Here is a 19,061-nt window from a genome sequence, read left to right as displayed (position 1 = left end):
ACAGAAACACACACACACAGACAGAAACACACACACACAGATAGACAGAAACACACACACACACAGACAGAAACACACACACAGATAGACAGAAACACACACACACAGAGACAAATGCACAGATAGCAACACACGCAGACAGACAAACAGAGACACACGCAGACAGAAACACACACAAACGCAGATAGCAACACACGCTGACAAACAGACAGACACACGCAGAGACAGAAACACACACACAGACAGAAACATACGCACACAGATACAGACAGAAACACACTTGCTTGCACACATACACACACACAGAGGCAGAAACACACACACGGAAACACACACAGATAGTAACACACGCAGACAGACAGACAAACACAAACAGAAACACATGCACAGACAGAAACACACGCAAACACAGATACACACACAGCAACACACACACAAACTAACACAAGCAGAGGGCACTGCTAAAAAGGGTCTAAATTTTCAAATAAGAACAGAAAATGCTGCAAAGAGAAACAAGAGTTAACGCTTCAGGTCGATGACCTTTCATCAGAACTGAAACATGTGAGAGGTCATCGACCTGAAACGTTAACTCTGTTTCTGTCTCCACAGATGCTGCCTGACCTGCTGAGTGTTTCCAGCATTTTCTGTTTTTATTTCAGATTCCCACTCTTCATAGTATTTTGCTTTTGTTCCTCTGTTTTCAAATATAACATTTCTTTTTTTAGCTGAAATAGGATTTTGTGGGTATTTAGGATCGTAAAACTAGATGTCCAGTGGTGGGCTGTGTTCAGTTAGTTGCCTTGTAGTTTGGTTCCCAAATTTAGCTGCATAAATAAAAATTTTTTAAAATACACTTTTAATTTCAAAGCATTATCATTGTTCTTTTGTCAGCAATCAGCTGGTCAGTGATGACGAAGGTACAAGTCAGCTCTGTGCACTGTGTGCCCAGGTTGTCCATCTTGCTGCCACAAACCTGTAATTTGGTTTGAATAAAGCTTGCTCCTGGCAGCAATCATTCCGACTCCCACAGGGAGGGTTATTTTCGATCGGGCAGGAGATGGACGGTTACAGGCCACTTCACACCCAAGTTTTAAAAAAATTTCATTCAGGATGTGGGCATCGTCGGCAAGGTCAGCATTTATTGCCCATCCCTAGAAGTTGGTGGTGGGCCGCCGCCTTGTAGCAGTTTGGTACAACTGAGTGGCTTGCTAGGCCCCTTCAGGGAGCAGTAAAGAATCAACCAGGTTAGTGCAGGACTGGAGTCACATATAGGCCAGATCGGGAAAGTACGGCAGTTTTCCTTCCCCTAAAGTGACTGTACGGGAAGAAAATATCCGTAAAGCAGCCGAGACGGAGCATTCATTTTCTTTTATTTGTAGGGTGGCTCTATCTTCTTCTCAGTCGGGACTGCCAGCTGAAGGTGAGCCACCAACCTGCTTCCAACGAGCTAATACAGGTCCGGGACAGCCACACGTGGGCTACACGAGACCGACTGGAGACCAACTCTCTCTCCCTGTGATGGGAGGGTCTGTCTCCCACCCGACATCTCTCCAGAGCAACACAGCTCATCAAAGTGTGTGTGTGTGTGTGTGTGGTTGGAAGGGAGGATGGGGAGGGGAGGATGGGGGGAGGATGGGGGGGATGGGGGGAGGATGGGGGGGAGGATGGGGGGAGGATGGGGGGGAGGATGGGGGGGAGGATGGGGGTCAAACCCAGGCAGCCCAATAAGCCACTGCGCTATCTCAGAGTAGGAATTATCATTATCAAGTCAATTAACAAAACAAAAGCCCTCAAATAGGCACAGTCGCCTCGTGATTATGATACTGGGCTAGCAACCCAGAGGTCGTGAATTTGAATCCCATCATGGTTGTGAAACTGAATTCGAATAGTCAATGGCAAACTCTGAGCTAGCACCAGAAACAATATGACCATGAAAGCTGCTGGATTGTCATTAGAAACCCAACTGGTTCACTAATGTCCTTCCTTCAGGGAAGGGAACCTCCCACCTCTACCCAGTCTGGCCGACACGTGACTTCAGGCCCATACTACGTGGTTGACTCTTAATGCCATCAGGACAACGAATGCTCCCGTGCCAAGTCACCCACATCCCTGAACAACTAGAAGTGGTACAAGGAAAGGAATGCTCCAATGGCTCAGCTGGTTAAGGCAGTGATTGATGAGCCATACAGAACCCTCCTATAAGGGGTTCGATCCCCAGGTCAGATGCTACGTATCTAGTCTGAGCCAGGGCAATGGTCTAGGGAGGAGAAAAAGAACAAGTCAAAATACCTGCTCCTGATTTCTATCCGGTGACCTCTGCTGGGAATAAGTGTTTGTGGATGAACATCAGGTAGAGGCAGGATTGGGTCCATCTGCGATGCTTCAACAGTCAAATACCCAACAAACAATCACATATTAATAATGGCCACTCGGGTGAGGTATCAAGGGCAACTGGGGTGTTTGGCTTGGCTCAGTGAGTAGCGGTCGCGCCTCTGTGGATTCAAGTCCCACTGCAGAAACTTGAACGCGTAATCTTGGCAGACACTCCCAGTGCAGTACTGAGGGAGTGCTGCGCTGTCGGTAGGTGCCGTCTTTCGGAAGAGACGTTAAAACCGAGGCCCCGTCTGCCCTCTCAGGTGGACGTAAAAGATCTCACGACACTATTCGAAGAAGAGCAGGAGATTTCTCCCTGGTATCCTGGCCAATATTTATCCCTCAACCAACATCAGTAAAACAGATTACCTGGTCATTATCACATTGCTGTCAGTGGGAGCTTGCTGTGCGCAAATTGGCTGCAGCATTTCCTACATTACAACAGTGACTACACTTCATTGGCTGTAAAGCGCTTTGGGATGTCCTGAGGTCGTGTGTGGCGCAACAGCCCAGAAAGAAGGGAATGCCTTCAAGTCGAGAGGAGAGAAAATTTGGGGAGGGATGTACGTGGTGTTCAGATAGGTCTGCAGGACAGACCACGGGTTTGAAGACAGATCAGTAAAAGCTGCCGTTTTAAGCAATTCATCAAAGTGCTTTCAATTTGTTTTTAAAAAGTTCTGTCAGTGTCTTTTTCCAACATCTCAAGCATCGCATCATCTGACAGGGCGACAATTGTGCCAAGTCTTTGAAGCTGCTTTGAAGAGTTAATGTACAAAGAGCAACGGAGAGCAAGAGGTCCCTGTTTCACACGGAGACCCAAGCCTGGCCTTTCGACGAGCCTCCACCACATACGGCAGATCCGATTTTCGGTGTTCTGCTTTGTATGGCTGTGTTAAATTCACCGGGAACCCGAGCACCGTGGTGGAGTCTGAGCTCAACGACGATGGCGGCGATGGTCGTGTGCGCGCCCCGCGCCTCCCCGCTCCCCCCCACCCCCCCGCAGTGCCCAGTGAACTCCGCCAGCCTCACTTCTTCTCTTTGGCGTTGGCGGCTTTGCCAGACTGCTCGGCGGCGTCGTCTTCCTTCACCTTCCGCAGCTTCGGCTTTCCCTTGACGGCGGAGAACGTGAGCGAGGCCTTCTTGAACTCCAGCGGGAAAACGCCCAGGTCTCCGTCAAACCGGTTCTTCGCCACCTGCAGGTAGCGCCTCCCCTGGCCCGAGACCAGCTTCCTGTCTTGTAGAATAAGCACATTGTCAGCTTCCTGGCTGGCCTGGCGAGGGAGGAGGAACAAAGTCAAGTGAGCAATGGGTCCAACAGGGCATGTGGAGCATAAACACCGGCATAGACTAGTGGGGTCGAATGGGCCTCTTCTTGCACTGTAAAATTCGATGTCAAAAAAAGATTCCATGGTAATTCTGTCTCCCCCTGCACCCACACCCCACCCATGAATATTCCTAACCAATAAATACTCAACAAAATTTGTTTTCAAATCCCTCCATGGCTTCGCCCCTCCCTATCTCTGTAACCTCCTCCAGTCCTACAACTCTCCGAGATCTCTGCGCTCCTCCAATTCTGGCCTCTTGCGCATCCCCGATTTTCACCGCTCCACCAGTGGCGGCCGTGCCTTCAGCTGCCTAGGTCCTAAGCTCTGGAATTCCCTCCCTAAACCTCTCCGCCTCTCTCTCCTCCTTTAAGACGCTCCTTAAAACCTACCTCTTTGACCAAGCTTTTGGTCACCTGTCCTGCTTATGTGGCTCGGTGTCAAATTTTGTCTGGTAACGCTCCTGTGAAGCGCCTTGAGACAAACTTATTACGTTAAAGGCGCTATATAAATGCAATTTGTTGAACAATATTTGGCTCCAAGGGGATTAAAAGTCAGGGACAGCATCAACCACAGAATACTAACCCAGAGTGAAAAGAAATGCTTCGGAATTCAAAATTCTGAGGGGGTTTTTGATGAGGTAATTGGGGGGCAGGGGGGATCTATTTTCCACTGGTCGGTGACTTGGTAACTGGAGGGCATCAATTTAAGATCACCAGAGAAACGAAGGGAAGGGTGGGAGAAAGTATTTTTTAAGCAGAGGTTTGTTAGGACATGGAATGCCCTACCAGAAATAGTGAGGGATAACAGAATCTGTAACAGCTTTTAAAAGGAAATGAGATAAATATTTGAAAAAGAAGCATTTTAAGGGCAAGAGCAGAGGAATGGGATAAGATGGACAGCTCTTAAAGAGAGCTGGCACAGGCACGGCAGGCCGAATGGCCTCCTTCTGTGCTGAAAAGTTCTATACCAGGCAAATAGGCTGATTAATATTCAAAATTAACTCCGTGCTTGCCAAAACTCTGAAGCATTAAATCTATTGTACAAATACACAAGACAATACCCTCAATATACTCTCCTGTAAATGCCAGGGTAAGAAAACATAGTATAATAGTAGGTGTTAGCAGTGGCTCAGTCGGTAGCATTCTCGCCACTGAGCTAAAGGTTGTGGGTTCAAACCCCACTCCAGCACAAAATCTAGACCGACACTCCAGTGCAGTACTGAGGGAGTGCTGCACTGTCGTGGGTGCCGTCGTTCAGATGAGACGTTAAACTGAGGCCCCGTCTGCCCTCTCAGGTGGACGCAAAAGATCCCAAGACATTATTTTAGAAGAGCAGGGGAGTTCTCCCCAGTGTCCTGGCCAATATTTATCCCTCAATCAACATCACTAGAGCAGATTATCTGGTTATTGTCTCATTGCTGTTTGTGGGACCCTGCTATGCGCAAATTGGCTGCCACGTTTCCTACATTACAACAGTGACTAGGCTTCAAAAGCACTTCATTGGCTGTAAAACGCTTTTGAGATGTCCTGAGGTTGGGAAAGTCGATATATAAATGCAAGTTTTCTTTCTAACTTTTTCAATTACATCAACATGTAAACCATTGTACAATCTTTTCCTTTAAGAAATTTTTCCAATAATAAAATATTTATTCCTCGACTGTAAATTGTTAAATATTTTCATGACTGGCTTCATGAAAAAAATCTTAGGAATTTAAAATAAATTCCTCGTTAGCTGCTCCAACAGCTCAGTTGAGTGGATTGCCCATGTCCAGAACTGAGTTACAGGGAGGCAGAGTTCCAGCTTCCATCTCCAGTGTGCACTGGGTGAGTCGACTGCAGTGGGGGGGGGGGGCATTGGGGGCACTACGATAGAGCTCAGTGCCATTGGTGGGAGAGGGGGAAATCCATCCAAGGTTCCAGTCCAGAGAAGGGGGTTAGAGGTCGTGAAAGGATGTGGGGTGCGGGGGATGGAAGAGGTGGAGGGGGGAGGGGCATCACGTAGGCCAAAGTCAAGAAAATTAGGGAATTTTTTTTGACGCGTGGACGAGCTGGTGAAACGGGATCTCTTACGTCTATCTTTCCCAAGTTGTATTGCGATGGCTGCTCAACGTTGTCCCCTTTGAGGTAGCGCGGTTGACAAAAAGTCCTGTTTTTCCCAGTTGTAATATCGATATCGAATGGTTCCAGAATAAGCCGTGGACCAGAACGGCAAATGGCAGGTGCGGGAGACCCCGTACAGGACGGGAAGCGGTAGTTTGAGGCAGGCCGGGGAGTGGCGGTCAACTTCTCTGAGGGAGCGTCGACAACGGGCCGTGGGGAAGCAGAGGCCCCGGACGGGCTGGCGGCGTTAAATAAATAAATAAAACTAAGGGCTCGCCGGAAACTCTGCCGGGAGAAACGGTAAAAAGGGAGCAGCGGCCTTCGTGAAGAGGGGCGGGGGGAGGGAGCGAGAAGCAGGTCTCGGAAGCGGGAGCTGCCGGACTCGCGGCAGTCACAGCGGGCGGCCGAATCGACCGGTGCCGCGGCAGTAATACCAGCACATGATCAGCAAGCACGCATTCGCAAATAAACCGCAGCAGGAGAGGGAGAGTACAAATTAGGTGGGAATTCAATCAGGTTGCAACACTCCATTGGATCAGTGCAGTGGGGTCGTCACATAACGTTAGATGTAGCCCCACTGTACTTTAAGAGTCACCTAACGCTAGGCTCACCGTGCCATCTACTGGCACACCACCGTGATAATCTTGAGCCCGCTCACTTTTTGATATAATAGCGTTTATTTTTTGTAGTTTAGGGTTAAAATTACAATGTTAAAGCTACTCCAGACATTGCAGTATTACTGTAATATTAATGACTGTTCAGGTCATAGTGCATGAGCTGAAAACTTAAGCAGCTGAGAGTCACTTCCCTAGATCTCTTGACAGGGTTGGTCGGTTATAATTGTACTAGACCTCTGTTCATTTGCTCCAGGGAGAGGGAGAAGGACCTGGTATTACTGTAGCGCCAGTCATGTGATGCTGCATCCCTCCACCTTCTTACCTCACCATTCACTGCTCTTTAACCCGTGTCTCACTGCCAATACCTCTCACAGTTTAGGATGTCATTCAAACCCAATTAACTAAATTACAGGCTACAACTTGCCGTCAGCCATGCATTGTCCTAGATCAGTTTGAATGGCAGCACTGCATAATTCAAATAAAAGAAATTTATATCAGGGATGTTCAAAGCACAACTGGATGTTGCTGCGGGAAAGTTAGGATACTGAAGGGATGAGCTTCGATGGGACAGTTGGTCTTCTCTTGTCCTTGATTTTTTTTTGTGTTCTCATAGTTGTGCGATGTGGACTCGATCAGCTAATCACCTCAGGGCCATAAGTAAAACGGTCCTCGCAGTTGCTCTGAATTACGGACATGCTATGTAATCCCAGCGTTGTCTCTTGTTGTTGTAAACCTACTCTGCCGCCCAGTAGCGTCACAAGAATACCGCACAAATTTTAATTTTTAAAAAGAGTAGAGCACACAAAACTAGATAAAAATTTCATCGAGTCCAATGCTACAAACCTTTGGTCAAAGGCCACAGTCTCAAGGGCCAACTCTTGGAAATGCTCCAACATTGCATTGGGGTGTGAGGAGAGCAGATCTGTCCCCACGCTTCCTCAGGCAAGCTCCCGATTTCAATTCTGTTGCAGCAGGAAGTTGAGTAGTTGCCCTTTCACTCGTGCCAGGAATACTGGGACCACAACAACAACTTGCATTTATATAGCGTCTTTAACATAGTAAAACGTTCCAAGGCACTTCACAGGAGAGTAATCAGACAAAATTTGACACCGTGCCACATGAGATATTAGGACAGGTGACCAAAAACTTGGTCAAAGAGTTTGAAGTTTGAAGAAGCGTCTTAAAGGGGGAGAGAGAGGTAGAGAGGAGGAGAGAGAGGTAGAGAGGGGGAGAGAGAGGTAGAGAGGCGGAGAGGTTTAGGCACGGCTACCAATGGTAGGGCAAAGGAAGTGGGCGATGCGTAAGAGGCCAGAATTTGAGGAACGGAGAGATCTCGGAGGGTTGTAGGGCTGGAGGAGGTTACAGAGATAAGGAGGGGCGAGGCCATGGAGGGACTTGAACATGAAGATGAGAATTTTGAAATTGAGGTGTTGCCGGACTGGGAGCTAATGTAGGTCAGCGAGCGCAGAGGTGATGGGTGAACGGGACTTGGTGCGAGTTAGGATACGGGCAGCAGAGTTTTGGATCAGCTCAAATTTAAGGAAACAGTGGAGCAGCAAGTTTGCTTAAGGCAACAGGACAGGGTAAGGAGAGCCACAAGTGATCCATAGCAATATTCACTGACCTAGCCCATGTTTTCTTTTGAAAAATATTTTTTTTTGTGACTTCTGACTTGCCTTGGCGGTTCCAAAGATGGAAGCTGTCTGCAGTTCCTTATCGTCCTCCTCCTTTCTGGGGTGGATGACGAGAGTCACGTGACAACTATTGTCCGTAGCAAACTTCCTAAACATTCCAACAATATAATCCTGCGCAGCAAACCTGAAGTGGGAAGAAACATTCGTTTTATAAATTGGAACGAAAAGCAAAAAATCTTACTTTGTCGAATCAGACAGGGTTCTCTCCCCTCCCCCGGAGCAACTATTTCCTCTGGTGGGGGAGTCCAGAACAAGGGGACATAACCTTAAAACCAGAGCCAGGTTGTTCAAGGGTGATGTCTTCACATAAAGGGTAGTGGAAATCTGGAAAACTCTCGGCCCCAAAAAGCTGATGAGACTGCAGGTCAATTGAAAAATTCAAAACTGAGACTGATAGAATTTGTTAGGTAAGGTTATTAAGGGATATGGAACCAAGGCGGGTAGATGGAGTCGAGTTACAGATTAGCCATGATCTAATTGAATGGCGGAACAGGCTTGAGGGGCTGAATGGCCTACTCCTGTTCGTATGAGTAGACTGGGAAGAGGGGGAGGGGAGGATCTATTGGCGGGGGTGGGGGGGTGGTGGAGGGAGGGATGGAGGAAACACAAGAGTAAAACAAATTTAAGGATGCAAAGATTTGGGGGTCTCGGGGGTGCAGCAGGTACATTCAATGGTACATAGTGGATAGACGCAACTCGAGCAACAGCTCCTGGTCTCAGACAGACTACGTGTTCTCGAGTATCCTCTTGGGCAGGACAGGAGGGAAAGAGAAACAGTGAATTAACTCATCTCCAGCAAACCTCTCCAGAGGAGCCTCAAGAAGAAACTGACTTCAGCCTGGGATTGGGCCTGTTTGTCGAAGGAACGATTAAGGCCATACATTTTGCAAAGGGGTTCTGTGGAGCCAGGGAGACCCAGTGCAATTGATTTTAGGAGAAACTGACAGATCATCACAAGGTCCCCTGATTTCACACAAAATAAACAGCCTGGGGAATCACTTGCGATTTAGGGCAGGTGCAAAAAAACTAATTGAAAGGGTTGCGTAAAGTGCAAGATATTGAGATCACAATTGGGCCAACATTGTAGTAAAAAAAAATTACTTGTCAACAGAGAGGTGCTCCTGTCCCATCATAAACTGCAGGTTGTCTATAACAACGTGGCTAATGTCGTACACGTATACCGCATGCTGCATCGTGTCGATAACCGTCCTGCACAACAAAGAGAGACCCTGTTAAATTCACTCCAAGCAACATATTAAAACAACAGCACTGCTTAGAGACGCAGACAAGGACTGGAATGTAAACGGTTACAAACAGGAAAACGCCAGTAGGTCCAACAAGCCCCGCCCTTCTTTCTGTTCTCAACCCGGCCTACCTGCCTTTTCATCATATCCCTCATTCCCTTCCCTTACCGTAGAGACTTGTGGGGAGGCTAGAGAAGCTGGGATTGTTCTCCTTAGAGCAGAGGTGAAAGGGAGATTTAATAGAGGTGTTCAAAATTATGAACAGTTTTGATAGAGTAAATAAGGAGAATCATACAAAGGAAGGAGGCTATTCGGCCCATCGAGTGTGTGCTGGCTCTATGCAAGAACAATCCAGCTAGTCCCACTCCCCCGGAAACAGTTTCCACTGGCAGGAGGGTCGGGCTAGAGGACACAGATTTAAGGTGATTGGCAAAAGAACCAGAGGGGAGACGAGGAGAAAAGTTTTTTGCGCAGTGAGTTGTTATGATCTAGAATGCACTGCCTGAGAGGGTGGCGGAAGCAGATTCAATAGTGACTTTCAAAAGGGAATTGGATATATACTTGAAAAGGAAAAATTTGCAGAGCTACGGGGAAGGAGCAGGGGAGTGGGACTGATTGGATAGCTCTTTTAAAGAGCTGGCACAGGCACGATGGGCCTAATGGCCTCCTTCTGTGCTATATAATTTTATGACTCATCCGATTATTTCCTTAACCCAATTATCCCCAAGCATCAGCGGCCTTGTTCAGAAGAGCTCGCCATCTCAATAATTCTCTGTTACTACAACATAGGGTAACGATACATCAATGTTGCCCAACAGTTGATTCATGGATTCAAAAATTATAGATGCATTAGTAAAAAAAAAATGTCCTTCATGGAATTACATAGAATGTACAGCACAGAAACAGGCCATTCGGCCCAACTAGTCCATGTTGGTGCTTATGCTCCACACGAGCCTCCTCTCACCCAACTACATCTCCTTCTATTCCTTTCTCCCTCATGTATTTACCTAGCTTCCCCTTAAATGCTATTCGCCTCAACTACTCTTGTGTGGTAGCAAGTTCCACATTCTAATCACTCTTTAGGTAAAGAAGTTTCTCCTGAATTCCCTACTGGATTTATTAGTGAGCATCTTACATTTAATGAGCCCTAGTTTTGGTCTCCCCCACAAATGGAAATATCTTCTCTACGTCTACAATATCGAACCCCTTCATAATTTTAAAGACCTCTTTCAGGTCACTCCTCAGCCTTCTCTCTTCTAGAGAAATGAGCCCCAGCCTGACATCGACTCATTTAGGCCCAAGCTCAGATCAGGCGGGATCTTTACAACCAACAGACTGGGGAGGCTTTCACCCCATCGGCTTGGGCTGGATTTAAAGAAAGCAAGGCAGGTTCAAGACTTGGACGGGGTAGTGATAGCAATGGGAGTGTCACACACCCACTTTGGCAGGCAATGTACTCTCAGGGGCCGGGGGGCTCTGCTGAACCACCCTCTGACCCGGTTATAGTGCGGCAAAGGTAAGCAACTCGGCCTAGCAGGAGGATCAGCTGGCCCTTCAGCCCGTTTAATCTCATCCGACCCTGCTGTCTTCCCGTTACTGATCTAGCTGTTTAAGCAAGTCCAGTGCCCCAACCACAATCGCCCTGTCGATCATCCTCGGTGTAATCAGCACAGGGACCCCAAAGCCGAAGAGCCACACTGCTCGTCTGAGATCTACAACGCAGACAAGGGCATTCGCATTCTGCGTGGCTCGGTGCCAGAATGCATGCTGTGCTCAGCCGCTGATATAATAACGTAGGGGTCACACCGAAAAAACGGGAGGGTGCGTCGCCACAAGTCAGACTGGACACTCTTCCATACGGTACCAGCCCTACAACCCTCCGAGATCTCTGCGCTCCTCCAATTCTGGCCTCTTGCACATCCCTGATTTTCATCGCCCCACCATTGGCGGCCGTGCCTTCAGCTGCCCGGGCCCTAAGCTCTGGAATTCCCTCCCTAAACCTCTCCGCCTCTCTACCTCTCCTCCTTTAAGACGCTCCTTAAAACCCACCTCTTTGACCAAGCTTTTGGTCACCTGTCCTAATATCTCCTTATGTGGCTCGGTGTCAAATTTTGTTTGATAATCTCTCCTGTGAAGCGCCTTGGGACGTTTTACTACGTTAAAGGCGCTATATAAATGCAAATTGTTGTTGATTATCCATCATCGCCACAAATACTTTACTTGATGCTGTGCTGTCCGTGAAACGTCATGAAGAAGAGCGGCAGGTTCTCAAACTTGTCGGCCCACTCGTCGTAATGCTCCAGCTGATCCTCCAGGCGCTGCATCGCAAACTGAGTCAGCATGATCTTGGCCAGCCGGACGTTGTTGATCTCAAAGCTTCCCCACAGGGTGTTCACCCCTTGGATGCAGAGGTCCAGAGCGCACTCGCTGATGAGGGTCGTCTTTCCACTGCCTGTAGGACCTGTTTGTGAGAGAAAGACGCGTATTTAGGATAACGCCCGCTCACATCGGGTCGAGGAGTTGCCCCGGGGCACTCGAACCCTGCCGCACAGAGTGGCTGTGGAGAACCGCAGCCAATTACTGATCCAGTGCTCGACACCCGAGTCTGGGATCAGCTACTGACAGTGTGGGCCGTGGTTCAGTGGGTAACACTCGCGCCTCCGAGTCAGCAGGTTGTGGGTTCAAGTCCCACTCCAGCCACTTGAGCGCAAAATATCGGCTGACACTCCAGTGCAAGTACTGAGGGAGTGCTGCACTGTCAGAGGTGCCATCTTTCGGATGAGACGTTAAACCGAGGCCCCGTCTGCCCCTCTTATTTTTTTAAAACAGTACCATGGGATCTACCAATCATCCCAGCCTCAGGACATTGCTGCAGGAGTTCCTCAGGGCAGTGTCCTAGGCCCAACCATCTTCAGCTGCTTCATCAATGACCTTCCCTCCATCATAAGGTCAGAAATGGGGATGTTCGCTGATGATTGCACAGAGTTCAGTTCCATTCGCAACCCCTCAGATAATGAAGCAGTCCGAGCCCGCATGCAGCAAGACCTGGACAACATCCAGGCTTGGGCTGATAAGTGGCAAATAACATTCGCGCCAGATAAGTGCCAGGCAATGACCATCTCCAACAAGAGAGAGTCTAACCACCTCCCCTTGACATTCAACAGCATTACCATCGCCGAATCCCCCACCATCAACATCCTAGGGGTCACCACTGACCAGAAGCTTAACTGGACCAGCCGTATAAATACTGTGGCTACAAGAGCAGGTCAGAGGCTGGGTATTCTGCGGCGAGTGACTCACCTCCTGACTCCCCAAAGCCTTTCCACCATCTACAAGGCACAAGTCAGGAGTGTGATGGAATACTCTCCACTTGCTTGGATGAGTGCAGCTCCAACAACACTCAAGAAGCTCAACACCATCCAAGATAAAGCAGCCCGCTTGATTGGCACCCCATCCACCACCCTAAACATTCACTCCCTTCACCACCAGCGCACTGTGGCTGCAATGTGTACCATCTACAGGATGCACTGCAGCAACTCACCAAGGCTTCTTCCACAGCACCTCCCAAACCCGTGACCTCTACCACCTAGAAGGACAAGAGCAGCAGGTACATGGGAACAACACCACCTGAACGTTCCCCTCCAAGTCACACACCATCCCGACTTGGAAATATATCGCCGTTCCTTCATCGTCGCTGGGTCAAAATCCTGGAACTCCCTTCCTAACAGCACTGTGGGAGAACCTTCACCAGACGGACTGCAGCGGTTCAAGAAGGCGGCTCACCACCACCTTCTCAAGGGCGATTAGGGATGGGCAATGAATGCCGGCCTCGCCAGCGACGCCCACATCCCATGAACGAATAAAAAAAAACCTGGACAGGCAGATGGGACCTCTGACAGATCAGCACTCCCTCAGCACTGCACTGGAGTGTCAGCCTGGATTGTGCGCTCGAGTATCGAAGGGGTTCTTGAACTCACAACCTTCTGACTCCGAGGCAAGAATGCTACCCACTGAGCCAAACAGAAGCTCGTGTGGCAGGGGTGTAACCTTTAAATATTGCTAAAATAAACGATGGGCAGTGAATGACTGTCGCTCACCATACTTAGAGAACGGTGGATATGGTACATCCAAACAGTGATTCAGGTACAGTCAATTGGAGAAATAGGAATCCAATGCTACACTTGTCCGAAACTATGTAAGGAAAAAAACTCACCAGGTTAACACTTGGAATTTCAAACGATTTGTACTCCCGAACTGACTCTTAAATGCAAGGGTAGCTTCTAAGGCTGGAAGCTATCTTTCACCTAAAGCCTACCCCCTCACTACTATCCCTTCCAAGATCCACTAACTCAGCACAGACCAGGATCAAACCTGGGACCATCCCGGTCCGCACAGCTCATTGGGTGTCAGCCGTGGCTCAGTGGGAGCACCCTCGCCTCCGAGTCAGAAGGCTGTAGGTTTGAGAGCACGAAATCTAGGCCGGCACTGCAGCGCAAGTACTGAGGGAGCGCTGCACCGTCAGAAATGCCGTCTTTCAAATGAGATGTTAAACCGAAGCCCCCGTCTGCCCTCTTAGGTGGGCGTTACAGATCCCGTGGTACTGTTTCGAAAAAGAGCAGGGGAGTTCTCCCCGGTGTCCTGGGCCAATATTTATCCCTCAACCAACATCACTAAAAAAAAACAGATTATCTGGTCATTATCTCATCGCTGTTTGTGGGATCTTGCTGTGCGCAAATTGGCTGCCGCGTTTCCTACATTACAACAGTGACTACACTTCAAAAGTACTTCATTGGCTGCAAAGCGCTTTGGGACGTCCTAAGGCTGTGAAAGGCGCTATATAAATGCAAGTTCTTACAGCTTATTAGCAAATTGAAATGTGCATTTAGAATCATAGAATCATAGAAGTTTACAACATGGAAACAGGCCCTTCGGCCCAACATGTCCATGTCGCCCAGTTTATATCACTAAGCTAGTCCCAATTTCCTGCACTTGGCCCATATCCCTCTATACTCATCTTACCCATGTAACTGTCCAAATGCTTTTTAAAAGACAAAATTGTACCTGCCTCTACTACTGCCTCTGGCAGCTTGTTCCAGACACTCACCACCCTTTGAGTGAAAAAATTGCCCCTCTGGACCCTTTTGTATCTCTCCCCTCTCACCTTAAATCTATGCCCCCTCGTTATAGACTCCCCTACCTTTGGGAAAAGATTTTGACTTTCTACCTTATCTATGCCCCTCATTATTTTATAGACTTCTATAAGATCACCCCTAAACCTCCTACTCTCCAGGGAAAAAAGTCTCAGTCTATCCAACCTCTCCCTATAAGTCAAACCATCAAGTCCCGGTAGCATCCTAGTAAATCTTTTCTGCACTCTTTCTAGTTTAATAATATCCTTTCTATAATAGGGTGACCAGAACTGTACACAGTTTACCCCTCTTTGCGACTGGGGGGAGTTGTAGTCAATAATTGCGGCCATGTTTCTGCGTCACTCCCCCACAGTAAGACCAAACACTACCTGTGAAAACTGTGAGCTCCCCTTTACGATGCCCTTTGAGGAGTCTGTTCAAATCCGGAAACCGCTGCCACTTGATCCCGGTGACCTGCTCCATGTTGGCCAGCTCCCCAAACACGTCGTCCCGCAGGTGGCGGAAGGAGATGATAGACTGGTGACTGGCGGGGATGGCGCTCTTCAGGATCTTCCCGAGGTTGAGGCCCTGGGCCAGGGCGTCCTGGGGGCAGGGCTGCTGGTCGCCCGGCCGCACCAGGTGGCAGCGCTTCAGGTTGAGCTTGCGGGCGAAGATCTTGGAGGCCTCCCACGAGAGGAGGTCGCTGCCCAGCCAGAGAGTGATCCTCCTGAACTGCTCCAGGTACGGGAGGAGGTGAGGGGGCAGGCAGCTCACGCCCCGGGGCAAGGACACGCAGGGCAGGCCGGTGGCATTGGTCACCGCAAGACAGTCGGTCTCTTTCCCAGTCAGGACGAGCGCAGTGTCCTTTCTCGTCAGAATGTGGAGTCCAAAGAGGTTGTCGTAACTGCTGGGCTTTGGCAGGGTGGTCGCGACATATTTCACACGCTGGCCATCTTGTTCTGCCGAGAGCAGTTTTAAACCTTTCAAACTCGAATCCCTCCAATTAAACCAGGGGAACACCAAACTTTTAGTGGGTTTGAAGTACTTCACACTCAGCTTTTTCAGAGTCAGATTGGAAACTTTTGAAATCGCGAACATGGCTTTGACCAGCTGGGCCTCCTCTTCCTCCACCTCCGTAAAGGCCATAGCTTTGTTCCAGATCTGCTGCGCCTCTTTCAGGTCCATCTCCTGCTCGCTCAGCTCCCAGTCGCTTTCCGGAACCTTCAGCAGCACGTCGGGGCCCAGGTTGTCCCGGCCTTCCTTCTGCATCACTTCCAGGCAGTCCTGGAAGTCCTCCCAGCTCCCTTCCAGCAGAGTCTCCTTGCACAGGAACTGGCCCGTGGTCTTGTCGATGAACAGCGTGAACGTCTCCTTCTCCGCCTTCCCCGTATCAAACACCTTCCCGACAAACAAGCTGGGGACGTGGAGGCAGCTGTACCCGTCGTGGAACGGGATGCACTTAGTCCGGAGATACTGGCGGATTTCTGTCACCGTCACGGGCGAGAAGGTGGAAACGACGTCGGCCTTTAAGTTCTTGCTCCTCAAATTCCCCTTGACGCAAATGCACGACGAGGGGGTGGTACTGAGAGGAGCTGACTGCGGTGGGCCTCGCAGCCATGCCAACATCAGATGGGGCTTCTCCTCTCGGGGGTTAAGACGCCCTGGCGGTGCAGGCCGCTGCTTGCGCATGAAGTCCGCCATGCTGTAACATCTTCGTGAGATGGTCGTTCCCCGAAGGACCCCACTAACCGCTCTGCAGCCGCAGTGAAACAGGCAAAGCATGCTCTCTGTGGAGTGAGGGGGAAACAAAAAGAGAGAGTTGGGGAATAACAGCAACAACAACTTGCATTTATATCGAGCTTTTAACATTGTATAAACGTCCCAAGGCGCTTCACAGGACTGTAATCAGACAAAAAATCAGATACCGAGCCACACGAGGAGATATTAGGACAGGTGACTAAAAGCTTGGTCAGGGACAGGTTTTAAGGAGCATCTTAAAGGATCGAGAGAGAGAGAGGGGGGGACAGGTTTAGGGAGATAATTCCAGAGCTTAGGGCCTAGACGGCTAAAGGCATGGCCGCCAATGGAAGGGCGAAGGAAATCCAGGGTGCAAGAGGCCAGAATTGGAGGAGCGCAGAGAGGATTGCAGGGCTGGAGGAGGTTACAGAGATAGGGAGGGGCGAGGCCGTGGAGGGATTTGAACACGAGGATGAGAATTTTAAAATCAAGGCATGATGCACCTGTAATCACAACTATCCAAAGCTATTTCTAGCATAATATTAAAAATCTTACATCTGTGTGCACTTCCTGTCAATTTTTTTCCATTAAAAATTCCCAAGTCCACATTTATAATGGGAATGTCTTATGTAAATATGTCAGGTTGTAATTACAGCCTCCCCTCAGTGAAGGCACTGCTACATCACCACTGGCAGAAGGGTGAAATTACAGCGTGACAAGTTTACATAGGCAGCTTCCATTATAAATGTAGACATAGGAAGTTATAGTGGTAATACAAAAATAAGAACACTGCGTGTGACTTTAAAATGGCAACTGAATTAGTTCTGCGCATCCTGGTCCAATTATCCCCTGTCCCCCAACCTCACTTCACCTGAAGACTACACTTGCTCTGGGCTCCTCGTATGCAATGCCACAGAGGATTAACTTGTTCAAATGGTTTGTTCTCTCCATGCATCTACAGTGTGCTGAAATAACGTCTTACTGCACCATCTCCTACTTTCTCTCATTCTTTCTCAGAACTTCAAAAATCTGACAATCCTTACATCGCTCTGGCGCCCCCATCCTCTTACAATCTACAGGCTTTCAAACAGCCGAGCTTGGTGTAGTCTAGCCCTCCCTTCTCAATTTCGTCATCCTTTACCCAGTGTTGTCCAAACCGAGGCCACGCGCAATCCCTGAGCTCTGCCAATCCTGCCCGCAAAGCCCAGGCTAGATCTGTATCTAAATTTCTTAATTGCTGGTTTGTCCGGTTTGGATTTTGTGAGCCCGGAGATTGGTGTTGAGTTTAGTGTTGTGAAAAGGAATAGGCCATTCAGCCCCTCAAGCCTGTTCCGCCACTGAATGAGGTCACGGCTGATCTGCTGCCACCTTGTTGGATAAATCCCAAATCAGAACCCCTAAATCACAAATCGAGAGATATGAAAATTAATGGGAATGTGAATTTAAGCTTTATATAAAAGGCCTCTCAGGCTCCTTTGTACACACCTAGGCAGCACACGAAGACTAAAGAGTTGGACACCCCTGCTCTACCCCACTGTTTTAAAGCTTGGTGGCTTCGGGGGGGGGGCCAAAGGGCAAAGTTCCTGCTCTTAATTGGTAATCTCCTTGGGAAATGCAAGTATCAACCCTACTCCAGGATAAGATGGAAAGGAGGGATAGGGAGAACATCTGAGGATAAAAAAGATTGGGACTAAACGTACATTATGACTCTTAGTTTTGTCTATACTAAAATTGACAGATGAGACTGTTTTGGGAGGAATCAGGGGTAATTAACTGTAGGAATAATGCACCAAAAATGTATTCAGTCACCCTGAATTGACCTTAAAACTGTTTGCACATAAAGGACGGTGCATTTTGTACCACATTCCAGGAAAAGGACAGTGCATTTTGTACCACATTCTAGGATATTTCTGCACCTTAAAGAACTTTTGGCACATCTTGCACCTCTGTTTGCTGAGGTTGTTTTGCAACCGTACCGAATTCTGCACTAAACCCTGCGAGTTATACTTTATAGAAGAACTTTCGCGCTCAAGACGCAAGTTGCGAATCCAATTCAATGGCTCACCATTGTGTAAGCGTTTTGCTAAAGAAAAAATAACAGATCTTTGCACGATTTTTGAGTAATTCTTTTAAGGATAAATAGCGAATGCATCATAATATTTAATGAAAGCGTAATTAAAACAGATTCATATTAGCATGGAGGTGGGGAGAGGGAGAATCGGTTTGGAAGGCTCCTCCCACACACCTAGCGGTTATAACGTTGCAAACTGAGGCGCTGCTGGTGTTACTTCCTAAAGTCATTGGCTGCTCTTTAGCTTCCAACTGAAGCATGCAACTCATAACGTATGCAATAGCTGATTAACCCGGGCATTGCTGCTAATCGAAGGAGCCCGCTATGTACCTACATACTGCCGGCCAGCACCCACAGGACTCCCGCGCCTCTCGGGTCCACATGTGTTGTAATGTTCGAACCTTGCGCAACACAACATCGTCCGGCCAGCTGCGCGCGCTGCTTGGGAGTGGAACTTTGTCCCGGGGAATAGAACTCTGGCCCGGGCAATGGAACTTTGTCCCGGGGAATAGAACTCTGGCCCGGGCAATGGAACTTTGTCCCGGGGAATAGAACCTTGACCCGGGGATCGGAACCCTGGCGGGCGCTGCCTGGGAAGGTGGTGAGCGGAACCCTCGCGTCCAGAACCCCAGGCGGCCACCGCGCCTTTTCTCTACTATTATTATGATTTTGCGCCACAATTTTTTTGCATGAATTTTTGCACTGAGAATTTTGCAGTGCAGTACACTGTATTTTATATATATATATATTTTTTTTTAAACCTTTTTTTTTT

The 19,061-nt window shown here is 48.6% G+C and overlaps 1 protein-coding gene across 1 annotated transcript; it reads right to left on the bottom strand.

Moving 5' to 3' along the window:
* Positions 1–3,383: 3,383 nt before the first annotated feature.
* On the bottom strand, positions 3,384–18,683 carry twnk (twinkle mtDNA helicase). Its single transcript, XM_068002088.1, has 6 exons — positions 18,624–18,683; positions 14,871–16,268; positions 11,573–11,813; positions 9,210–9,317; positions 8,091–8,232; positions 3,384–3,644 (listed from the first exon to the last, which is right to left on the bottom strand). The coding sequence occupies exons 2-6, from the start codon at positions 16,261–16,263 to the stop codon at positions 3,399–3,401; spliced, it is 2,130 nt and encodes a 709-aa protein (XP_067858189.1). The 5' UTR covers positions 16,264–16,268; positions 18,624–18,683; the 3' UTR covers positions 3,384–3,398.
* Between the last annotated feature and the right edge of the window lie 378 nt (positions 18,684–19,061).

The sequence above is a fragment of the Heptranchias perlo genome, chromosome 21 (genome assembly GCF_035084215.1).
Source record: "Heptranchias perlo isolate sHepPer1 chromosome 21, sHepPer1.hap1, whole genome shotgun sequence".
Lineage (NCBI taxonomy): Eukaryota > Metazoa > Chordata > Chondrichthyes > Hexanchiformes > Hexanchidae > Heptranchias > Heptranchias perlo.
The sequence above is the reverse complement of the archived record's forward strand: the minus strand, read 5'-3'. Positions and strand labels throughout refer to the sequence as shown.

Coding starts and splice junctions, on each gene's coding strand:
- twnk (XM_068002088.1), bottom strand. CDS start 16,263: ATGCTTTGCCTGTTTCACTGCGGCTGCAGAGCGGTTAGTGGGGTCCTT. Junction 11,814..14,870: donor GGAGCTCACAGTTTTCACAG/GTAGTGTTTGGT, acceptor TCTCACAAACAG/GTCCTACAGGCAGTGGAAAG. Junction 3,645..8,090: donor CCATCTTTGGAACCGCCAAG/GCAAGTCAGAAG, acceptor CTCCCTCGCCAG/GCCAGCCAGGAAGCTGACAA.